This window comes from Fonticula alba (assembly GCF_000388065.1).
Source record: "Fonticula alba strain ATCC 38817 unplaced genomic scaffold supercont2.3, whole genome shotgun sequence".
Lineage (NCBI taxonomy): Eukaryota > Rotosphaerida > Fonticulaceae > Fonticula > Fonticula alba.
The window spans coordinates 2,849,071-2,859,220 of record NW_009242973.1 but is presented as its reverse complement, the minus strand read 5'-3'; the positions used below and the strand labels follow the sequence as shown (position 1 = coordinate 2,859,220).

Genomic DNA, 10,150 nt, shown 5'->3' with positions numbered 1-10,150 from the left:
CCCACACGTTTCGCCAGCCAGCCGCAAGGCGCCCGTCGGTCCCCGTCAGGAGGATATCGCGCTCGTCGCTCTAGCCTGTTCAAAGCCGCTCGGGATCCCTGCCCTGGGGTCGCGTACTTGCGCGCGCGCGTGTATGTGTGGATGCTGTCCCCCATGTCGTCCGTCCGCCCCTCCCCCCCCTAACCCCCTCCCGTTTCCGGCTCCAGAAGCGTGCTGTGCCCAGCCGGCCAGAGGTCCATCTGCCCGCGCACCAGCCCGCCCCCCCCCCCTCCCCCCCCCCTCAAGGGCGTTCTGGCACCAGGCACCGGCGACCCGACCCCAGCCAGTTCTGGATCTAGGGTTTCAAGGGCCAAACACCATTCTATATTGAGTCTCACAGACCAACATCTGCACGCTGCACGTGATCCTGACGGCGGTTCGACTCCTGGAGCAGGCCGATCAGCGAGAATTCGCTGATTGTCCGCAGGAAGCGCGCGCGCAAATCCGGATCTCGCATGGCCGACTCGAGGACCTCCTCTTCCGAGGGAGTGGGGCTCGCGGGATCCCCGCCGACCGGAACGCCTGCCGACCCGGGCGTCGGCGCGGCATCCGCCACGAAGGCCACAAACAGGTCGTAGAGATTGAGGAGCCGGCCGCCTCGCGCGTATAGCGGGAAGATTACCGAGGCATCTGGCCGCAGGCGCTGCTGCTGCTGCTGCTGCTGCTGCTGCTGCTGCGATGACCTCTTGCTGGACTTCTTGCTGGGCTTGGACCCGGGGCCGGGCTTGTCGATGTGCGGTGTTGGCCCGGAGGCCGATGGCAGCGGACCAAGGTAGGCCTCCGGCGAGGCCAACGCCCGGCGGATGCTTTGGCCGGGGTCCGGATGCAAAGCCTTTTCGAGTGACAGAGGAGAAGGGGAAGGGAGAGAGAGAGAGAGAGAGGGGGGGGGGGGAGGGAGGGAGGGAGGGAGGGGCGCGGGGCGGAGACAGGAGGGCGTTAGATTCGTGGATGTGCGAGGAGAAAAAAGGCCACACACCCTCCCGAGACAGGGAAAGACACACCCGTTCAAGGAGATCCGGCTTGCAGAAGTACCACGCCTCGTGGAGGGGGATGTCCGAGTAGTGTGCCAGGCAGAAGCTGGCCAAGTGGCGAGAGATGGATGGAAAAAGTCGGGCACACACATGCATGTCAGGGGCTGGCAGCTGAGTGAGAGCGCCACAGCGGGAGGGGGGAGGCAACCCCCGTGCACGCACATGAGGATAGCGTCGACCGCACCACGAGCCGCCTCGACCAGGGCTCGGAGATCGTCCCCATGCGTGCCAGCGGCCCCAGCGGCACTTTCGTGCACCGGGAGCTGACCCAGGAGAGAAGAGACCGCCACAGCGGCGGCACGCGAATGCGACGTGGCCACAGCCCCGCCAGATACGTCCGTCGCTGCGGAAGCCGTCAGCGCCAGGAGGTTAACTGGCTGTGGTTGCTGCTGCTGCTGCTGGTGAGAGGACAGATCCACGTCAGGGGCATGAGCATCAGCCACGGCGGGCGCCTTTGGGCCGCCAGTATCGTCGGTGGTGCTTGCAGGCCGATCGAGCTTCACAGCGTGCGTGAGGTCGCGAAGGAGCTGCTGAACGAGCTCCAGCTCACCTCGAAGCTTCTCCAGGCCGGAGACGTCCCTGAGGGTGGGTGGAAAGTCAACAAGGTGAGCGTGCGAGCATGGGGCAAGGGAAAAGAGCAGTCTGCCCAGCCGGTCGTACTCAGTGAGCGAGATGGCAGCCTCGACAATCTCGAGCACCGTTGATAGGGGCAGTTTGCTGATGGCACCCCCGAGCCCAGGGGAAGAAAGCCCAAGTCAGAGGGAGCATCCCGGCGAAGATACACGCAAGCATGCCAGGAACGTACTCCCAGGAGGACATCAGCCCGCGGACAACCCCGAAGTGCGAGAGCTCCGAACGGAGAGACAAGAAGAAGAGCATCCGAAGGCCCGTGGTGCCAGCCTCGCCACCGGTCGCACGGCCGAGGATGGCCTGCTCGATGGTCCGCAACAGACGCAAGCCGACATTCGGCAAGTTCACATGGAACTGGTGCAAGGACCGGAGGCAGGCCCGAAGGAGAGCCCGCGCCGGGGGGGCCAGTGGCATGGGTTCCCCCGACAGGCCGTCCCACGGTGCCGGCAGCGACGCGGACAGAGTCGCCCGTGGGAGGATGCCCGCCTCGGCGGCCGAGGAAATGAACCGCTGAAAGGAGGGCAGCCGCGCGATGAGGGCCCAGTGGTACTCGGTGGCCAGGGCCAGCGCGTCATCCACCCAGGCCAGGTCGCTGCCGGGGCCGGGGGCGCCAGGAACCGTGTCGGCCGCTGGACCGGCTGGCAGCCGGTGCAAGTTGAAGGGCGCCGGGCAGAAGATGCTCAACGGGTTGCCGGCATAGTGGTCCAAAAGGACGAGCTCGATCGAATGGACCAACGAGTGGACACTTCGGTTGCGCTGTTGGAAAACCGACACCAGGTACTCGTAGGCGGATCGCGACAAACGCAAGGCACCAAGGGGCCCGAGCTCGGCCGCGCCACGATGCAGCATGCCAATCAGCTCGGCTTCCGGCGGGGGGGTCGCTGAAAAGAGGGCCCGGAGGATGACCAGCGGATCATCGGACCTGCTGCCGAGCCCGGCCTGCTCGGAAGCCCCATCGGCCGGGCTTCCCCCAGCCGAGGGGGCATCCTCTGGGCCGGTGGCGCTTGAAAAGAGTCGCGTCACCAGGGTGTCCATCACGCGAGCCGCGTCGCACAGGCGAAAGAGCTGGCCATCAAGCCGGGTGCTGAACCCGAGGCTGGAGCTGGTGGTGGCCCCAACAACGAAGACCAGCGGCAGGGGCGGCTGCGGGATGGATGGCTCCTCGGTCAGTTGCTCCAGCGCATCGGCGATCAGGCGCCCATCCAGGCGCTCCAGATCTCGGATGACCACGACAAGGTTTCGCGTGGCGAAGTCCCGCGCGGCTGACGCCCCGGCCCGAAGGGCGTCCACCCACAGCTGCGCATACCACCGGCGGATGCCGCGAGCACCGTCTCGGGGATTGATGTCAAGCCCACGCGCCAGCTGGGCGATGAATGACCGGTTGGAGCTGGGTCAATGCGTGGACCGGGCGGAATGCGGGGGGGGGGGGGGGGATGTTCGAGTCAGCGAAGCCCTGAGCAATTGGGGGGGCCAAAGGCGTGCCCGAGCAAGTGGCAGAGAAGCACGCCAGGGGGTGTCGTACGTGACCACGCGCGAGTCGATGCTCACCACCCAGTGCCCGGAGAAGGTCCCCACGCGCTGGCGGAGGCGTCGCTCCAGCTGTGAAAAGAAAAGACCCTCATCAACGCCGCCGGCCCCTCCGCCGGCCCCTCCGCCGAACACCAGCGCCGCCGGCGTCAGCTGGGCACCGGCCGATCGAGCTCGCTGCCGAGGGTCGACCGACCAGCACCGTGGCTCCTGTTCCGCATGGTCGTATGCCGTGTCCACGAAGGTGGCCACTTGGGCCAGGACGCCACGGTTGGCATTGTAGAGGATGGACTATGGAGCCAATGGGGGCCCGGGGGGACGGGGAGAAGGGGGGGAGGGGGGGGGGGGGGGAGAGGGAAGAAACTCGGCGTCAGAAAGCCTGCAAGGCGTGGACTCGGCGGGGGCGGGGAAATGAGCCAGTGGAGCGTCACCTTGTAGGTCCCGCGCAGACTCGCGCGCGAAGCCAGGAAGTGGGCAAATCGCTGGCGCACGCAGTCCAACGACTCACGACCGATCGGCCGGAAGCCCCAGCCAGCTAGGTCCTCGGCCGAGGCCGACTCGGCCGACAAGCCGGCCATCGGGGGTGGAGCCATGCCAGGCTCGGGCTTGATGAAGGCATCCGCACCGGAGGAGCCTGAATGAAGGGCACAGGTGTGGAACTGTGCCGGGTCCGAGTCGCCATGTTCCGTGGCAAGGCAGATCTGCCCTTGGCCAGCGGGTCGAGTTGCATGGCGGAAGCACCCATCTGCCAGGTCCATCGCCAGTTGGGCAGACCGCGGGGGCCGAATGCGGAAGGCCTGGGGGAGTGGCCCGGCGCACATTCGGGCGATCGGGCGATCGGGGAAGGGGGCAGGGGTTAAACAAAGACAGGGGAATGCCGACAAGAGAGCGGAAGAAGCAGGGGGAGGGGCTTTGACGCCGATGCACACAGCACTGGCGGGGGACGGACATTTTGCAAGGATGGCCGGCTCTCGGGGCCTCCTCGAACAGGGGGCTCGGGCGGGGCGCCACCATCGACGGGCTGGGACATATTTCGAGCAGAGCACCACCGGTTGGATGTGCGAGGGGAGAGGAGAAGGAGGAGAGGCAGGGAGATGGAAGCATCCCCGACAGGTCTGCCCCGGCGGGCCTCCGATTTCAGGGTTCAAACAAGCGGATCCTGGGCAGCGAGGTGCAGGGTCCCCCCCCCCCCCCCCCCCCCCCCCCCCCCCCCCAGCCCACCTCTTGAGGCGTGGGGGGAGATCGCGTCCTTCCCGGTTGACCGGCTTCGTGTGCCCTGGGAGGAGTTTGAAAACCGCGCGCCGATCGTCGGCACCCCAGGCCGGCGCGTAACGCCGGCACGCCCGATTGCCGAGAACACATTCTCCTTCGGGCAGGCCTGATCTCGAATCAGCCGGTCTCCAGGGGCATGATCTGCATGTGATTTTCCTACCCCTGAAAGCCGGTCCAGCGTCATTCCCCCCCCCCCCCCCGCCCTCCGGGGTCCCACGCTGATGTCCTGCTGCTGGCGTTGTGGCGGGGCGCGGCTCGCGCTTCGCATGCCCGGTAAGGACGCACAGGCTCGCGGTCGGCTAGTGGGACCGTGCCCCGTGCCCGAGACCGCTGCTTGTGTAAGCATCCGCGTCTAGACCCAGGCAGCGGTGGAAGGCGTACAAGAGTCCCGCCGGTCATCCCCCTGGTCCTGTAAGCGATCGCGCTTTTCGGTTCCCCCCCCCCCCCCCTGTTCCTGCCTTGCCGGCTCACGCGCCGGACACCTGCCTGTTTGGACCCTTCCCCTCCGCTGGTGGGGCGCATAGCCCACAGCGGGCATCTGCCAGCTGAAGAGCGGCGGGGCTCGGCCTGCCGCTGCCGTCGCGACTGCCAAGGAAACTGGGGGCATGGGTGATCATTTCCCACGGGGCCCGGGCAGCCGGGAGGGGGGGGGGGGTGCACACGGGGAACAGGGGCGATGGCGTTGGCATCATTGTCGCCCGGCCGACAAACCGGAGCCCGGGCGGGGTCTCGCGTCGTCGACGACACACCTCGAGAGATCCTGCCTCTCGCGGGGTTTTCCTTTTGGCACGGGCTGGCCCAGATGATATTGCCTTCCTCCAGTTCGCCGGCCCGCACGCGCATACGCCTCGTTGATTGTTGTTGCTCGCCCTTTGTCATCCCTGTTTCCATCTTGTTCTCGCCCTTTCGTATTCGTGCAGACGCACCTGCCTCTGGTTTCGCCGTCGGCCAGTTGTACGACCTTCCGGCCATTTTCCCACGACATCTGTGGGAGTCATCCGTCGCGTGGATGGGGCCCCCGCGCTATCCTCCCAGCCGCCGGCCACTCTGCTGGCCCCCGGTGCCCTGGGGGGGGGGGGGGGGGGGGGTTGACCATCCTGGGAGTCTGGGTCTCGAGCAGGATGCTCTACTGAGGCCTCATCTACCTCCTTGCCTGCCGTGCCCTGTTCAGTGCCTCCACGTGTGTATTTGAATTCGTTCATGCGCGTGCATGCGTGTGTGTGTGTGAGAGAGAGGGAGAGAGGGAGAGAGAAAAAAAGAGAAAAATATATAACCACACAAAATCCAACCCCCCCTAGTCACGTTCGCCCGAGCATCTATAAAAGGCCTGGCACTCCTCGCTCGATATCGGGAACTATTCCGCAGTCCTCCCCACCGACGCACATTGCCCCCCCCCCCCCCTCCGTTCCTTCTTTTCGCCCATCGTGCTTTATTCCCCCTCCGTCAATTGAACATCACCTTTCTTTCTCCGCACACGCCCCTCACCCTCTCCACAGGGACTGCTACACACACGCGCACACACGCACACGCCTTCCCCCGTCCTCTCTCTCTCTCTCCCTCCCCCTGGCCCGCTCCTCCTCTCGAGTGGCCATGGCGTCGACCCTCCTGTCGGGCGTGCCATTTTGCGGCACGCGCGATGTGGACCTGCTCCTTTGTTCGCCAGTGACAACGGGCGCCCTAATCGCCGTCGTCAGCGCCCTGACGGCATACATCCTCCGGGGTCGCTATGCTCGGCGCCTGTGGTCATGGACTCTCGACCGGCGGCGGGCCGCCTCCTCCTCGGAAGTCGACAGGTCCATGGACAGCGAACTGGCCCTCATGTCGCCAAGCGTCTCTTCGCCCAGCTCCGGCCCGACAACCCCCACCACCGGCAGCGCCAATGCCACCGCCACCGCCACCACCACCACCACCACCACCAAGACCACGTCCCCGGCCGCGGATGGCGATTCGGCCCCGGTGGAATTCAGCCGCTGGCTACTCAAGGCCTGTCACATCCTCCTGATCTGCACCGTGGCTGTGGACCTGGTGGCGCGCATTCAACGCATCGATCCGGTCAGTGGCAGTGCCGCCATGTACCAGCAGGCCAGCTCCGGCAGCGATGGGGTCGGATCGGTGTCCACCGCGCCGCCGGCCTTCGCCCTGCTGGCGGACATTCTCCTGCTCCTGGCCTACAGCATCGGCCTGTCGCTGCTGATGCGCAGCAAGTCCACCTCACCGGCCGGCGCCGGGGCCTCTCTCCTGGGCAGTGGACGCCATGGGGCTGCCCTTGCTGCCGGGCCGGCCTTCCTATTTTGGGTTGGTGCTCTGATTGGCGTGCTGGTCGAAATGTCCGGCCATGTGTCGGCTCTGGGCCACGAGCTGGTCAGTGGCATCGGCCAGTGCGTTGCCCCTTTCCTCCCTCGCAAAGTTCCCCCGCCTCCTCGCGTGGGCTGTCCCTTCTGACGAGTTCGGTTTGCCCCGGCCGGTGGGCCACCGCCGGTCCATGTCAAAGCCTCATCACATCCATCTACCTGGGGCCCTTTGTGATGCTCATCTGTCGGTTGGTGGTCATCATCCTGATCGTCATCTTCGGGTTCATCCTCTTTGTGGAAGACATTCGCCAGGGGATGCGTCGCGCGCGCACGCGCGCCTCCTCGGCCGCCTATGCCCCGTTGTCCTCGGTGGAGGATGGCCAAGCGGATGTTCCCACTCCGGAGGACGTCTCCGGCGAAGTGGCCTCCCCCCGTGCGGGTGGTGTCGGCACCGCGGCCGTCTCCCCGGTGGAGGAGGAATTCGAAGAGTGGAAGGACATGGCCCACCGGCTTATTCCCTTTGTCTGGCCGAAGGACCGGCCGGGCTTGCAGTTCCGCATCGTTGTCTGCATCTTCATCATCATCCTCGCGCGCCTGGTCAACATGCTGGTTCCCGTGCTCAACAAGCGCATCATCGACGCCTACACGGCGCCCCTGACCCCGAATGCCCTGAGCCTTCCGCTCGGCGACCTGGCCTCGGCCGTGCTTCTGATCCCCGTGCCCTGGGGTGACATCGTCCTGTATCTCTTCCTGAAGCTGCTGCAGGGGGGTGGCGGTAGCGCGGCCCTCGGCATGCTTTCCAATGCTCGCAAGTGGCTCTACATGCCCTGCTCGCAGTTCACCTTCCGCATGCTTTCACGCGCGGTCTTCTCCCACCTGCAATGCCTCTCGCTGGCGTACCATGCCAAGCGCAAGACCGGCGAGGTGCTGCGTGTGGTCGACCGCGGGACTTCCTCCGTGGCCGAAGTCGTTGAGACCGTGGTCTTTTCGGTCGGGCCATCCATCATCGACATCGGTGTGTCCATTGCCTACTTTGTGGTATGTTCACGGCGTCCTTTGCCTGTGCTCCTTGTGTTGCGCTGCCCTTTGCCTGTCTGGCTGCATGTCACTCACGCCTTGTCCATCCTGTTGTCGCTGCCGCCGCCGCCGCCGCTGCCATTCCTTCACCAATGTGTCCTCACGTCCCTGCTGGTTCTCCCCCCGCCCTCCTGCCCGCCGGGCCTCCCCCCCCCCCCCTGCTCGGCCCTCCTTTGCATTGTCAGATTGCTTTTGATGTGTACTTTGGCGCAATCGTGGCCCTGGCGATTTCCATCTACATGGTGGCCACGGTGTATGTGACCGCCTGGCGGACGAAGTTCCGCCGAGTCATGAATGAACGCGACAATGCTCTTCGCCAGACGTCGGTCGATTCGCTGCTCAATTACGAAACGGTCAAACTCTACGGCGCCGAAGCGCTGGAGATCCGTCGCTACGTGTATGTCGGGGCGCATTTTTCGGCTCTCTCTCTCTCTCTCTTCGTCTCCCTGATTTGCTGCCTGTCTCCTGCCGGCCAGGGGACGGAGAGAGCGCCCCCTTTACGCTGCCGCCCTGCTTTGCCTGACCTGTTTCCGCCTCCCCCCCCCCCCCCCCCCGGCCCTCCCCCCTGGCAGCCGTGCCATTCGCCGGTACCAGCGCGCCGACATCCTGACTGTGCTGTCCTTCATCCTGCTGAACTCCATCCAGAATTTCCTCCTGGTGGCCGGCCTGGCGGGTGGCATGATCCTGGTGTGCATGCGAGTGTCGCATGGGCGCCTGACCATCGGTGACCTGACCCTCTTCCTGACGTACTTCAGTCAGATTGCCTCGCCTCTGAATTGGCTCGGGTCGCAGTACCGCTCCATCCAGCAGAGCATCGTCGACGCCGAGAAAATGATGGCCCTCATGAAGGAGCCCATTGACATTGTCGACTCCCCGGGTGCGGTGGACCTCACGGAAGTGGGCAGCCAGTTTGATCTGGAGTTCGGTGCGCCCCCTTCCTCCGCCCCCTTCGCCCCCCCCCCCCCCTCCCCCCTCCCTGCCCCCGGCCGCCTCTTGCCTCGCCTTCTCCTTCTCCTTTTTCTCGCCTCCCCCGACTCCTGCCATCACTTGTGTCCCTTTGATCTTGTTCCCGTTCACCTGTCACTGACCGGCCGGCGAGGGACCCACGCCACTCGCAGAAAATGTCCACTTTACCTACAAGGGGTCTGACAGGCCCTCGCTCAATGGCGTGAGCTTCCGCATTCCGGCTGGCAAGTCTTGCGCCCTGGTTGGATCCTCCGGCAGTGGCAAGTCGACGCTCCTTCGCCTGGCGGGACGCCTGTACGATGTCACCGAGGGCGCGGTCAAGATCGGCGGCCGTGACGTGCGCCATGTGTCCCTGGAATCCTTGCGCCGGGTGGTCGGTGTGGTTCCGCAGGATGTGGCCCTCTTTGATGCCAGCATCCGCTTCAACATCGCCTATGGCGATCCGGACACGGCGGCCGCCGTCTTGGCCCTGGAGCCCCTGGGCAGCATTCCCATGGGATCCAACTGGTCGGCTATGGCCAGCGCCGGCGGCGGCGGCGGCGGCCGTGGCGGCGGCCGCGGTGGCGGCGGTCGCGGTGGTGGTGGTCGCTTCCAGGCCGAGCAAACTCTCAGCTACCTGCCGGGTGACAGCGATGATGACGACCTTTCCGACTCGGAGACCGGATCCGGGTCGGCCTCGGTGCCGGACCTGTCGGGTGGCGACCCGGCCGATCCGGGCCGTGCGCGGCTCATCTCCAGCCGCCAGTACCGGCGGATCCACTATGTGGCGCCGAAGGATCCGACCGAGCATGATGCGGCTCTGGCCCAGGTGGACCGGCGCATTGTGGCTGCCGCCCAGGCGGCCCACATCCATGCCCTGGTGGACAGCCTGCCCGAGGGGTATGGCACTCGGGTGGGCGAGCGCGGCGTGCGCCTGAGCGGTGGCGAGAAGCAGCGCGTGGCCATTGCACGCACCCTGCTCAAGGTATGCCCGGGCCCCCTTTTTGCCCTCCCTTGGGCTTCCTTTGCTTTTGATTCCCTCCCCTCGCAACCTTGGTTCTGACATGTGCAACTCAACGCACATAGAACCCACCGGTTCTGCTGCTCGATGAGGCCACCTCTGCCTTGGATACAGTCACCGAGCGTGCGGTCCAGCAGTCCATCCAGGAACTGATCCGCGGCCCGTCAGCCGCAACGGGCCTGGAAAGACGCAGCCTCAACACCGTGCGCACCAGTCTTGTGATTGCACATCGTCTGTCGACCATTGTCGACTCGGACATCATCCTCGTCATGAAGCATGTGCGTCTGCTTGGTGCCAGTCAATTGGTCGCCCCTGCC

The 10,150-nt window shown here is 65.7% G+C and overlaps 2 protein-coding genes across 2 annotated transcripts in view; one reads left to right on the top strand and one right to left on the bottom strand.

The window, feature by feature from the left end:
• Window positions 1–342: 342 nt before the first annotated feature.
• On the bottom strand, window positions 343–4,313 carry H696_02389 (hypothetical protein). The gene is made up of 8 exons (XM_009496290.1): window positions 4,177–4,313; window positions 3,659–4,024; window positions 3,223–3,518; window positions 1,876–3,087; window positions 1,731–1,787; window positions 1,233–1,649; window positions 1,041–1,116; window positions 343–871 (listed from the first exon to the last, which is right to left on the bottom strand). Exons 1-8 carry the CDS (start codon window positions 4,255–4,257, stop codon window positions 374–376), a joined length of 3,003 nt encoding a protein of 1,000 aa, XP_009494565.1. The 5' UTR covers window positions 4,258–4,313; the 3' UTR covers window positions 343–373.
• A 1,776-nt stretch (window positions 4,314–6,089) lies between these two features.
• The window catches only part of H696_02388 (hypothetical protein), a gene marked incomplete at both ends in the record, with an annotated part of 4,353 nt that continues 292 nt past the window's right edge, over window positions 6,090–10,150 (top strand). Inside the window, 7 exons of the mRNA XM_009496289.1 lie at window positions 6,090–6,877; window positions 6,991–7,828; window positions 8,053–8,264; window positions 8,440–8,792; window positions 8,986–9,293; window positions 9,642–9,797; window positions 9,899–10,111. Coding sequence (XP_009494564.1) covers window positions 6,090–6,877; window positions 6,991–7,828; window positions 8,053–8,264; window positions 8,440–8,792; window positions 8,986–9,293; window positions 9,642–9,797; window positions 9,899–10,111 — 2,868 coding nt within the window. The remainder of the gene's footprint in view (window positions 6,878–6,990; window positions 7,829–8,052; window positions 8,265–8,439; window positions 8,793–8,985; window positions 9,294–9,641; window positions 9,798–9,898; window positions 10,112–10,150) is intronic.